At 43.9% G+C, this 12,924-nt stretch overlaps 2 protein-coding genes across 10 annotated transcripts; both read right to left on the bottom strand.

Moving 5' to 3' along the window:
• Positions 1-503: 503 nt before the first annotated feature.
• On the bottom strand, positions 504-4,475 carry LOC112288922 (uncharacterized). Of its 9 annotated transcripts, none has more exons than XM_024533677.3 (8): positions 4,286-4,475; positions 4,028-4,096; positions 3,823-3,862; positions 1,988-3,596; positions 1,776-1,866; positions 1,365-1,491; positions 1,107-1,232; positions 504-719 (listed from the first exon to the last, which is right to left on the bottom strand). In XM_024533677.3, the coding sequence occupies exons 1-6, from the start codon at positions 4,390-4,392 to the stop codon at positions 1,452-1,454; spliced, it is 1,956 nt and encodes a 651-aa protein (XP_024389445.1). In that variant the 5' UTR covers positions 4,393-4,475; the 3' UTR covers positions 504-719; positions 1,107-1,232; positions 1,365-1,451. The 9 variants fall into 9 exon arrangements, with proteins under 9 accessions (XP_024389445.1, XP_024389453.1, XP_024389480.1 ...); XM_024533685.3 differs by having other exon boundaries at positions 1,386-1,491; XM_024533712.3 differs by having other exon boundaries at positions 1,776-1,863.
• Positions 4,476-7,406: 2,931 nt separating this feature from the next.
• Positions 7,407-12,429, bottom strand: LOC112283650 (cellulose synthase-like protein D3). Its single transcript, XM_024522678.3, has 4 exons — positions 11,253-12,429; positions 10,163-10,967; positions 9,064-10,053; positions 7,407-8,925 (listed from the first exon to the last, which is right to left on the bottom strand). The coding sequence occupies exons 1-4, from the start codon at positions 12,215-12,217 to the stop codon at positions 8,137-8,139; spliced, it is 3,549 nt and encodes a 1,182-aa protein (XP_024378446.1). The 5' UTR covers positions 12,218-12,429; the 3' UTR covers positions 7,407-8,136.
• Positions 12,430-12,924: the final 495 nt, after the last annotated feature.

The following is a 12,924-nucleotide window of genomic DNA, read 5'->3' as shown; positions in this document are numbered from 1 at the left end:
TCTAATTATGCTAATATAATATAATAAATCCTACACCTTTTAAGGTTAACTTCCTTGCGGTAGTGTTTATCATCTTGTATCCGGTCCAAAGGGGCCATGGGTGTAAGAAGGTCCTTTGGTATTTGATACAGATCGGTTGATTGAAAGCCCACAAACTGACAGCTGGCAATGATTGAAAGCCCACAATCTGGCAATGATTCGGAATCGCTGACTAACCTCTCGGAGCACCGTGACAAACTTGCTCAAAGGTTCTACTCCTTGAGCAATTGCCAGGGTCCTTATCGTTAGGATGAGGGAATAATTAAGAGTCAATATGACACAGCTTATTTCTATAAATATATTTTCTAAATCACGCCTTGACACTTATCTCTAATCATGCAAGGCAAAATGTAAATTCAACTGCATGCGGACAGCTTTTCTCGAAGCGTGTGAACTCTTAGGTGCTTTTAAGCAGAAGGGCCAGCATATTCAACTGAGAAAATGAGAATTGTCGCAGTAGAACGTAGTAAAATGAAGTCATTCATAAATGTTGAGTTTCCTGTGATGCTACAAAAAGTACATATACGGTAGCAATTCACAAGTGCTTATTTACTCATCGAGTGAGCTTCCATCAGCCTCTACTGCTTAGCTGATAATTATGTAGTACAAATACTCAAGTCAGTTCTGCCTAACTAAGCAAGCTACAGACAATATCCTTCGGAACTTAGGTTCAGTGCGTCCTGCAAAACACAAAAGTTGAATGGTGAGTCAAGTTCAAACACGTGCTGGAGAAAACAGCGCGTCCCACCGCTAGGTTCACAATGCTTCAGCAGTGAGATGGTGACTTCGTCGCATGTAGTAAGTAAACCATCGCATTTTCGTATGGGATGCAATTTAGACCATATTTTATGACCCAAAGTGGTACCCAGTGCCAAGTAAGCTCTTGCAAACAGAACAGCATTTCATACCACATAAAGGAAGACCAATTACGGTTATCTAACGAAATGTGAAAATGCAAATAGTACTAGACTAAATCAAATGTGCGTTAGAACAACTGCGTCAGACTATTACTGATAAAAATATCTTGTCAAACAGATTGATCAGTCTACTTGATGCAGATGAGAAACCTGAAGATAAGAAAGCCCATCCATGCAGCACACAACGTTGGCAACGTAGTTACTAGATCAGATCACCGTATTTGTGCTAATTCTCATTTAAAATATCCCTACAAGGACGTGCAACTTCTCTTCAGACTGCAAAAACGGGAACACACAAAATGGTAAGACGTATGAATATTCGAGTGACATTGAATGACGCGTGAGCTTCATCGAGTTTAGCAAAGCAAAACAGTAACTCCCGAAGATTTAGGCGGGAATGAGGAATACCTCAAATAGAATTACACTCACTTTCGTAGAACACAATGTGCCAAAGCATGACAACCGATCGTGAAGCCAGTATCCTCAATGTCATGCTCAAACCAAGGCCAAGCGAGTTCTCATGTTTTGCAGAGCCCTGCACATTTTCGGTTTCGGATTTAATTTTGACACCGCGTCAGAACACTTCGTACACTAATGATAAGAGTAAATAAGCATGCCTATACATTCGACAATCTGCTGCTGAAGGACTTCCGTTTGCAGGATTCCGTGATGTAATTATTGGTTAAGCTTTCAGAAAGAAATGCAAAGTTCCCCTAAGGTCTCCCTGCATGAAGATATCAAGGCACGAAGGTTCAGTTGCACTCGAGAATGCATAACCTTATCAAGGAGTGCAAAAACAACACTCTCCAAAACTCATACCTGGTTGACACGCCTGGCAGAGACTCTGCAATCTTCATAAGTAGATCCACCTCATCAATAGCACTTTTCTCCTCATCGTTCTCTCCAACTGCTTCAGCAGCAACAAAAAGAAGACATCCACAGCCACTAAGCCCAGTGCACAAACCAACCAAAAACGCTACCAAATGATTTGAGTTTAAGGGAAGAAAAAACTGTGGAGACAGTGGGAGCACCTTGTCTCACAATTGGAGAAGAACCACCTTGCAAGTACTTCTGTACATAGTACGGCAATGGTGCTGCTTCAGGGGGTAGAAGTTCTTCTAAACCCCGTCCCAGAATAGAATAGCACAATGATCCAGCTTCATCAGCTGCTGTACGAACAGCTACATCGTCTAGACGATGACTCTCATCTTCATCTCTTGAATCTGTGTTCTGTACACCAGGCGCCTCCGAATCTTTTTCAATTTTCATGAGCATACTCGCAGTTTGTTCCTCAGCTTCCTCCTTTTCTCTAACTATCTGCACCAAGTGACTGCTAATTTGCAGCACTGCCTCCACCTCGTCACTATTTCTTTCCCCTTGTTGCCACATTGACCTCTTTGATATCCTATCAGGCTTTTTGGGTTTCTTTAGATATTTCTTAGACTTTTCCGGTGGTATCGTCGGTTGGCCGTCCTCAGCAGCTATGACATCGATAATCTTCTGGATGAGTGCTGGAACTTCGGGAACATCACATCTAAGGAGGAAGTCCAATAAGATCCGTCGAAAATGTGAGCGTAAATATGCTGGATGCAACTTACAAAATGATTGAGCAGGGCCCTCATGCACAACACTAGAAAGTGATATCAAACTGTGAAAACCAAGCTTCTTCAACTGCGAGAGGGCTAAAAGTAGCCTGTTGTGAACAGCTTCAACATCAGGTGGGGGAGGGCCAACTATTGACAGTAAGTTTCCATCATTGCCATCCAGCTCCTTTGCTGATAAACTCATTGCATGCAAGGCTTTCTTCAAAGGTTCTGGCAAGGGGTCACCTTCCTCAAGATTATCTGTCAAGTATTCAGTTGTAGCTCTAAGAGATCTCGCAAGTCGTTCCCTATTTCCTCCAGTGAGTGACTGTGCTAACCTAACCTTTTCTACTGGCCTCTCATTGATTAAATCATACATGGCATGTAAAGTGCGAAGAGGTAAACTTTCCACCTGATCAAGGGCTGATTGAATAGCTAGGATTGGAGATGGAGGCAATTCGAACAAAATGCCAGATGACATACGTCTGCGCGCTGAAATCTCGTCTCGCATAACTTCTATAGCTTGCATTACGACGTCCGGTAGTTCGTCCTCGCACTCATTCATAAGGTCATTTACAGTCTGTACTATCTGATCCTCCAACCAAATCCTGTTGAAGTTTCTAGTTGTGACACCAGTGATTATAGACAGAATGGATTGCAAGGCATGAAGGTTCAATGTGTCCAAGACACAAGGCAGAGACGTCAAAACCTCCATGTCATCCATCTTTTCCAGATGGAGGGAAAGTTGTGATGATCGCGGCTTCTGATTAGAGTGAAATACTTCCTTTTCTTTCCTCGCAACTGTGGCATTAGCCTGGTTTCCACCATGTGTAATTGTCAAAAGACCCTCTTCGATACGCAGAGGATTGCTAGGAATAACATCGGCACCATCTGTGATTCTCAAAAGGTCCTGTTGGACTTTCATAGAGCTCGAATCCAGCCTCATGAGAGCATCTCCGATTCTGCGTTTCTTTTTCACAGTCCTCTTCCGCAACATCTTGTTTTTTAATAAAATGCTAAGACTCCTTCCAACAAAAGCATTGAGACTCCTCAAGGACTATAGAAAAACAGCAATTTCGTCAGTACGTGCCCTTTGTTAGGATGCGCTACTACAACGATACTTCCAATTACTCTTACTTAGATGGGAATAACCTCGTCTCAACCTCCAAATTCAACGAAGAAGTACGGTATTAAGGACCCGAAAAACACATTAAATAAATAGAAAATTAAGCGCAGGTAGAATGAATAATCGATGAACAAGAGGAATCCAGATAGTAGCTCACCAATTCTTCCTTTTCACGTAGAAGCAACTCAGGTACACATCTGCAACATTGACCATCTTTCAAATCATTGAATATAACATAGGTGTTCACAAAATTCAACGAAGCAGGTGACACAACTCTTAGCATCAATTACAATTCATTCAGCCCAAAGAACCATGAATCAAATTAGAAAGCAAACTCAACGTGAGTGGTGGGTTAGACCTACTCCATCGAGCTTGTACGAAACTGTTTATCACCACGACCCCTGGGTTCTGGCCAATTTCTCAAAATCCACCTGGATTACGACGCAACAACAATTGTAAACCGTAAGCTCAACAAGAACAACATCTTTTAAGCCAATTAAGAAACACCTAGTGCGTTCTTGTGAACGTAAACGCCATCTGCATGATTCCACCTTCCCGTTCATTTCTTTTCAAACAAAATCAGAAGGATTGTTGGCAATCGACCGAAGGAGTAGCGCTACCTCCGTTTTTCATCTTGTTGCTTGATGTCGTGTTCCAAATACTCAAACACACGCTTGGCTGCTCGCCGCTCCTGCTCCCACCCATCCATGTCTACCAAGGTTTTCATTCGAAAGAAATGCGCAACGAATGCGTTATGTGAGCGTCATAGCGCGATGGCGAAGCTAGGGTTTAACTCGATTGAATAACCAGGGACCTAGGCTCATAGTCCCAAGTTCACCCATCCATGTATCCACGCATCCATCCATCATGGATGAACCTCCTTTATCATTCCTGCCCGAGATGCACTGCCCTGCCCTGCCCTCCGACGGGCTGCCCTTGAAGTTTTTATAATCTTAATTTTCCAGTGTCAGCCTCTCTCCTTGCAGCTTCGCTCCTCTCCACTTTGTCCTGATGCTCCCCTTGACTCCGTGTTGTTTCAGTACCATTTATTTTGTATTATTTTGTATGAAGTATGATTTGGTCGGCATAGGTGCGTTAGTAGAGCCGTTTTAAGGTATAATTGAGTGGGGGATGTAATTTTTATAAGTAATTATCATATTGGTTCATTATAGAACGTAAATATCAATAAACAATAAAATATCCAACTTACTATCACAAATCTTAATAAAAAAAATAATAATAATAATAACAATGTGTAATTTGTATACCTTCTAAAAATTCATATTCATTCAATCTTTACTATATTTACTATTGAATATTTTTCATTTAATTTTTACAATTCCTAATTTATCTAAAAATTTAAAAATATTTCTAAACCACTATCTACAGTTCTCTTAATTATTTAACCATTTTTTAAATCAATCTTTAAAATACTTATTTAAAACTAAAATCACTTTACAATCAAGCAAATGTCCAATTTTTTAATCATATAATTTTTTGTGGATCTACATTATTTGAGTTTTAAATTAATTTAACATCTATTGCACCATATGCAATTCATTAAATCTCTCTAGTATGATCATTATAAAAATAAAGTTACCTTAGTAATATTGATGGTATAAAACTAATTGACAAATAAAAAAATTAAGAAAATTACTCCCTCCTTTAAGACCATAGACAATTAAAATATTTTTAGTAATCTACTAAACTATACAATCATTGATACTTACATAAAAATCAAATATTATTGTATAAACATTGTTCTGAAGTACCACATAAGATTTTTCTAAATTATTTTTTAAAATATTAAAATGTTTAATTTGAACTAAGATTGAACTTAATTGAGGTACTGTAATATTTGGAATGATCTCAATAAGAATTGGGTAAACACATCCAGTTCATCATCCATCACTTGTTATGTTAAGAAATGTTTTACATGCTCTTAGAGTATGTAAGTTGTCACAATTGCTACAATCAAAGACACACTTGAATTCCACCTAGAGCCTTGAATAAAAACAAATACTTTATAACCAACAAGACAAGAAGAAGGATTTTAAATCAATGATATATTTCTATCCTTACATATGGTTGGTCTTGGAAATATTAAAAATATATTATTAAAAAGTAGAAGAAATATTAAATCATATTACAAATGTATAAAAATAAAATAAATAATATTATAAGTATAAGTTTATTTTTTGTTGAAAAATAAAATAGCAATGTCATCAAAACCATCAAGAAACATAAAACACAAGAAAAAATATGATTATAAGTTTATATGAAATAGTAATAAAAACAGAAATGAAAAATTATCACAATTGGACTACAGAGAAATTTTTTTAAATTTTTTTTCAATTTGTAGTAATTTTTTTTAAGATACATATAATAATAATAATAATAATAATTACCTACTATTTACAACTTTGGCATGTTACAGTATTCTTGATGCTCTCACAAAAATACCCATTTCCTAAAACATGATTTTAACATTTCATGCAATCTTCTCCAATGTAATATGAGAAACAGATTTGTTATTCTATGATTTTTGTACTGTTGAAAATGAAAACACATGAAAATCTTGTTCTAATAATCAAAGAAAGACACCATTTTCTTTTATTTAAAAAATGGTATATATTTCTTCTACACCACATTATAAACCTGTTACACACAAATTATTTACATTAGGTTATGAATGCTATTTATATCAATTTAATGACTTAAGAAAGTAAAACAGTCATGTCTGCACAACACATTCGGTGGCATTCCTGGTGGGTACTTTGCTTGATTCGTGCCGAAGCATTAAATCCCATGAATCGTGAATATAACTCATGTAACGAATATGAACATATCAGTCTCCTTAGAACGTACCAGTGGCAAGACCGACAACTCATGGTTGCTTCGCAACGAGCTGAGATGTTGTCGTGAAGTTGGTGAATGTTGTCGTGAATGTGCTGTGAGATGTGAATTAAATCAAAATTGGGCGAGTGCGGGATCAGCAGCGGAGGGAAGGTCTGCGATGTACAACGCACTTGCAAAATGGGAGTGCGGAGTCAGAGCAGTGCGGGAGTCAAGGTGACAGATCTGATACTTCCAGCAACTGACAACATTCTAGACAGTGTGCATTTGGCAACACAAGAGTAACACGAGGAGCAGCGACCAAGGGAGCGTGAGGGGACAATTGGGCGATTGGACTACAAAACCACGCGCCAATTATGTGCGTTGACACCCAAGAAATTCGAAACATCATAGCATTCCAATCGCCCACTCAGCTACGCCCCACACAGCACCAACGATCCCATGCCGACCAGATCATATTTTTGTACCGAGCCAAGTAGAAAAAAATAAACCCTGACGCCGCGGGAGGGCATAACGACAGGGTCTCTAAGGGGAGACCCCCCCCCCCAAAAAAAAAAAAACATAAAAGAAAAGAAAAGAAAAGAAAAGAACCACTTCGGAACGGGATAGAGTGGAGAGGAGCGAACCTGCACGGCACCGTGGAGGAAGATGCTGACATCAGAAATATTAGGTCCTTATATTCGAGGGGCAGCCCGCGGGGGAGCAACTCGGGCTAGCACGGCTCACGGAAAGCACCGCAGACTGAATTTAGTGTTCGCGATTCATCCGTCAGATGAACGGGACGCTTAGTCTAAGTCCCGAGTGTTCAAGCCGACAAAACTAGGAGTAATCACAAAAAGCGAGTAGGTCTATCGCAATCGTGTACAGAGTAATCTTGGAACGACATTGAGAACTGATTGTTTTAGGATTTTATTATATAGGCTACAAAGATTTCCATCCGCAATGTCATCAGTCTGACGAGACTAAGATTTCTTTGACACTGCAGATGCCGCTATAGAACGCCGGTTCCTCGGAGCAATATTGTGGTGATGAGCGGACTAACAAATCAATGCAAGAAGGCCCTGCCCACACGAGAGTCGGGTTTATGATAACTAGGAAATTTTTTCACTTGGAATTTGCCTACATCTTATTCGGCAAAGGAGGGACGGCTAAACCCTCACATTCTCCCTCTCATGTCATCGCAACGATCGCATAACTCGCAGACCTAGAGCTCGCCTCAATCTGAAAGGGAGACCACCAAAGGCAGCAGTGTAACTTACATTATCTGCGCAAGAAGATATCCTCAAAGATTACCAGATTCCAACTCTCTCTCACTCTACATAAATCAAAAGAATGGTTGATTCGCTATTGTACACCGACGTGGAGCGAATATAGAGCGTCTTTATCTCTTCTGGCTCTTTCTTCCTCACTTATACATATACGTGCTTACTATCCCTCCAGAAAGAAAAGAGCTGCAACAACAGCTTTAAGGCACTCTGCCACATCAGCTGCCAATGAGAATAGTGGTTGACGTTTGCTCTGCAACAGGACGGACACCAGCACTCCAAGCCATGGCAAAAAATTGATCGGCACATCGGGAATGTGCTGGCGTAACATGAACACCAATTTGGAGTGTTCAGGGGAACTGAAAGCCACCGCCGTCACCAGCTTGTGCTGTCCTGTTCGCAGAGGGACTGATGTAGAGCCAGAGTAGGGATATGATGACGGATAACAAACCGGCCCAGACGTAAATAATGGTGGGCGTCTTGCCCCCCTTGCCCATGAGACCCTTGGCGAAGGGGTAGAGATGGAACAACACCCACAGAGAGAAAAACACGCCTCCAATGAGCTTGCTCCACTCGGGGATCTCGCTGTAGATGGTTCGGGAGACGCCTACAGCAATGGCGATGATGTTGGTGAGACCGATAGTGATGGGAGGAATCATGAGAGATGTCCACTTCACTACGTAAAGATCTGCGTAGATGTCATCTTCGTCCTCTCCAGCCGACTTCGATGTTAGAGTGAAGGAAATCTCGACTCCGGCCATGACCTTGAGCAGACCCTGAATAACCGCAGCGACGTGGGCACTGGTACCTCCAATGACCCAGAACTGCTCATTACGCCACCACTCCTCGAGCGTAATACCCGACCATTTCACTTCGAGAATGGCGAGCATGCAGAGGGTAACGGTGATGATGAGAAGGTAGACTAAGAAGGAAAGATTGAGGGTTTGGACGATGAACTGACCAGTGAAGAGGGAAAGTGCAGGAAGGAAGCAATAGACCAAAAGGAAGATTGAGGTGAAGGGGTAAATGCCGACGTTGAGGTAAGCGATTCGCTGAAGAAATTTCATCCGAGGAGAGGCAAAGAACGCATTATTCCGAGAGAAAAAAATTTCCACGGATCCCGTAGCCCACCGTAGCACCTACAAGTAGCAATCGAGAATAAGAAAATCACGATTAGAAACCTCGAAGTCACAAGTGCACTAGAAATTTCAGTTTGCAGAGAGTAACATCTCCAGCGAAGGATCCCGGGTGATAACAGTAGCGTGAATTTTGCTTACTTGATGCAAACGATCCGTCAGATTGATTGGAGCAGTACCCCTGAAGGCATCACGTTTGGTGACACAATAGATTGAGCGCCAGCCACGGTTGTGCATACGGAAACCAGTGACCACATCTTCTGTGACGGAGCCGTAAATCCATCCCACACGACCACCCCACTCTGTTTTATCCTCATAGAAGCACGAGATTACATTAATAGCCTCAGCGACGGTACTGGCATCCAGAGGCTCCCTTGGAACTGTAAGCGCACCGACTGGGCGACTATTTAGGACACCCTTATCGGCTAGCGGCCGTCCTTGGAACTCAGCAACTGCAATCGAGGAGGCAAACACAACAGAGGCACCGTATCTCTTGGGAAGCATTGACGCCTCAAGATCGTCGTCCTCATCACTAGTGTGTTCAGTCAGGCCTGTCACCTCGTTTACTCGCTTCGTGTGCATAATCTGATTCTTGTTCTTGCTCCCAGCGCAGCAACAACAGAAGAAATCGAAGCATCCTCCGTGTTCGCGAGACCTGGGAGGATCAAAACCGTAGAGCGCAATTCTTCTGAAAACACATCCAGTTCCCACATAGACAGGACCTTGGAGTCCATCTAGAGCCCTCATGTTCACGTCGAAGAAGACAGTGTTGTGGTTGGCGTATCGATCGTTGGGATCCACACCCTCGAATCGTTGAGGAAACTGGACGTACGCAAGACGGTCTCCGCCCTTGTCCATGAAGAAGCACATAGCTTCTCGGATAGCGAGGGAGTTGAAAATGTAATGATCACAATCCAGATTGAGGATGAAGGGTCCGTTGGACATGACGGCACTTGTTCGCACAAGGGCATTCATAGCTCCAGCTTTTTTGTTATGGTCATATCCGGGCCGCTTTTCACGAGACACATAAACAAGCATTGGTAGTCGAATGTCAACATCGGTAGTGTCAATCAGATTCTCCTCGTCTGCGCTACCCATCAGAGGCTCGTGGGTAGGAGGGGCAAGCATTACCTGCAAAATACCCAAAACGATTTCCGTCAGAAATCGACTATGACAACTTTCAAGCAACCCAATGTTAAAGATGCATTTTGTTGCGAGAGTTTGAGGCAGCAGTGTCGACCTGAATGATACCGGCGTGGTCTCCACGTCCATGCTCCTTCCCAGACTGTGTCCACGTCCCAGGCCAGTGAGTGCCGTCAGCCATCCAAGTGGCCTTGGGCACATTGAGAGGTTCCGAAGGATCGGCTCCCGTTTCAATCTGTGATCGCTTTGCACGAATTTCTTCATGCGAGTTGTAAGCATCTGAGCGACGTCGGATCGCTTCAGGAAGTCCATTAACACGCACTTTGAATTCATCGTACTCTCTCTTGACACGACGCCTATCCTTCACGAAATCAGGCCTGGTCTTTCCCTTGGTAGGATCTCCTTTCAAGAGAAAGTAGGTCTCGGGATTGCGGGGCTCAATTTTGTGCTTCCGGCAAAACGGAATCCAGATCCGTGCAAAACTAGCAGCCTCTGCTAAAGCCTCAAACGATAGAAGCGCACCTCCATCGTCTGAAAGATAGATTGCAAGCTTCTCCAGAGGATACTCAGACGCAAGTATCGACAGAATAGTGTTACCCGTGGTAAGTGGAGGCTCCTTCTCGGGGTCTGCTGTTGAGACGAATACATCCACACCAGGCAAATCAGACCGACCAGTAGGATTCTCCGGCCGAGGTGTCTCGAACTTGTCCTTCAAAACACTCAAATCCGTCATGCGATTGATGGGGCAGAGCTTGGGCAGCTGATCCAAAATCCAGGAGAAAGCAAACCAAATCTCGCAAACAACAGACATTCCCCATAGCCACACGGCGTCTTGGTTCTGATGCCTAACACGCCATGCCAAAAACATGCCAAGGACTACCATACGAATGGCGACTAGCAACCTGCAAGGCAATCAACTCAATTCGATCAATGTTTAAAACTGACAGCAGAAAGTCGAAATGCATGTACCGTATGTGTCCAAATATACACGGTGGACATAACCCGCCAGTGTCATGTCAATGGCACGACGACTAGATGCTAGGCTTTAGGTCTGACAACAAAATTTAGAATTCTTGTAACTTATTACGATAGTCTCGTCAAGGTACTGGTGTCCTGTCGCGTTCACGTTTGAGTTCGAACAGATCCGACGATCGAAGAGGATCATGTTAAATTAGACAATCAATTACCTGTAAGGTGAGAGAATCCCAGCTGAGATGTGAACTTTGCGCGACAAAGGACGACGGGATTTGTCATTGAATTCAGGTACCACACCCACATTGTTGGTGGGGTTGCCCTTCCCGCCCCCGCCGTCGTTGCCGCCGTAGCCATCATCTTTGGGCCACACGGCATTACCATAACCGTAGGTTCCTTTGGTCTGATAGAGCCACCGAGCGTGGTCAAAATCCGTAGTATTGTTACCCATCAGCAGCCCAGGCTTCTGCTTCGTGAGCGACAGTCGACGGTCCATTCTGCCGGAAGTGACATCGTCATGGTTGGGAGGAGGCAATGCCCGCAAGTCATCGCGGCGAACATCGGTGTGGGTGGGAGGTTCGTCAGGAATCTTGTACTCCTCCTTACAACCGGGACAAAGCCCTTTGCCGTTCAGGGCGTCAACGTAGCAATCTCGGCATATCCTGAAGTTGCATTCACAAGGGAACAATTCGTCGCCGCGCTCATCGCGCATGGATTTTCCGTCGCACCCCTCCATGGCGCAGATGGGACCACGGGCACCTCCGAGCTGCGGATGGCTGCCTTCACTTTCCATCATCTTCTCCATCACGTGACCTCGAGTGACACTCTTGAATCCTCCAGTGAAAATGGTGCTCGATACGAACTGCTGCTCTGCCTTCCCAGAAATAGCCGAATCGACTGAGCGGCTGGACGGATTCGCAGTCATCAGCTGGTGGTCCGGCGTGGCTGGGATCTGCACCGTGTAAAGGAAATCGGATCCCATTTCACTGTCTGTGACGGCGCCTAGTTCACTCTCGTCACGGGACAAATTCATGAATCTCCCACTCGAAGTTCTCCGACCATGGTGCATCCCTACCGGAATGTTTGTGCTGCTCCCATTGGGAGCACGCCCCGCATTACCCTGCTTACCGACGCCGCGGAATCCAAGCCCACCGGTCGCAGCAGACCTCGGCGACGCCATCAAACTTCTTCCTCCTCCTTCTCCTTGTCGTCACTTCCTAATCTTACTCCTCAACACAACCCTCAGTTCCAAAATCTAGATCCGCGAAAGTCGGATCGTGCGGTCCGAATAACTTCGCTCGCGCACCAATTCCGCCAATCTGTTTTCCACGTAATCGGTCCACAACAAGGCTTTCGCCAGCAAAATCATTTCCGCATCCCGCACTGATCCACCTGTACACCACCAGCATTCCATACCATCAACGCTACATTAGAGTCGCATTAGATTCGAGTCTCCCGAACACAAAGCTCCTCTCGCAAACTCGTCGAACAGATCGTCAACCTTCACTTCGAAATGCAAATCGCTACCAAACGAATTCAAGCAATTTGCGTTCTGAAGGTACACTCATCCTACTTATCAACACAGGTGCAAGCAAGAAACAAGTGAGAGACCGGGTACCCAACAGACCTCTCGGTGGGAAGTGAGCCACGGCTGGAGCTCCAACCGTTGACGGCCAGTAATTGAAGAGAGCGGAGTGACTGGTCTCACTGCAAAGGAGAGAGACAGATGGGAGTGTGGCGCAGATGGGGGGAAGAAGGGCAGATGGACTCCGCAAAACTAGGATCAATGATGCACCGCGTGAACAGGATCCATCGTCGGAACGAGAATAGAGTGGCAGCTGAGCAGCATCCCTGTGGCACGGTTGAAGATCTAGTCTACCAGTGAAG

Source organism: Physcomitrium patens, chromosome 1, assembly GCF_059467195.1.
Source record: "Physcomitrium patens ecotype Gransden chromosome 1, ASM5946719v1, whole genome shotgun sequence".
NCBI classification, from domain to species: Eukaryota; Viridiplantae; Streptophyta; class Bryopsida; order Funariales; family Funariaceae; genus Physcomitrium; species Physcomitrium patens.
This window is presented reverse-complemented; position numbering and strand designations above follow the sequence as displayed.

Coding starts and splice junctions, on each gene's coding strand:
- LOC112283650 (XM_024522678.3), bottom strand. CDS start 12,217: ATGGCGTCGCCGAGGTCTGCTGCGACCGGTGGGCTTGGATTCCGCGGC. Junction 10,054..10,162: donor ACCACGCCGGTATCATTCAG/GTCGACACTGCT, acceptor GGTATTTTGCAG/GTAATGCTTGCCCCTCCTAC. Junction 8,926..9,063: donor TGACGGATCGTTTGCATCAA/GTAAGCAAAATT, acceptor TGCTACTTGTAG/GTGCTACGGTGGGCTACGGG.
- LOC112288922 (XM_024533677.3), bottom strand. CDS start 4,392: ATGAAAACCTTGGTAGACATGGATGGGTGGGAGCAGGAGCGGCGAGCA. Junction 4,097..4,285: donor CAACAAGATGAAAAACGGAG/GTAGCGCTACTC, acceptor GTCGTAATCCAG/GTGGATTTTGAGAAATTGGC. Junction 1,492..1,775: donor CTGCCAGGCGTGTCAACCAG/GTATGAGTTTTG, acceptor GAAAATGTGCAG/GGCTCTGCAAAACATGAGAA.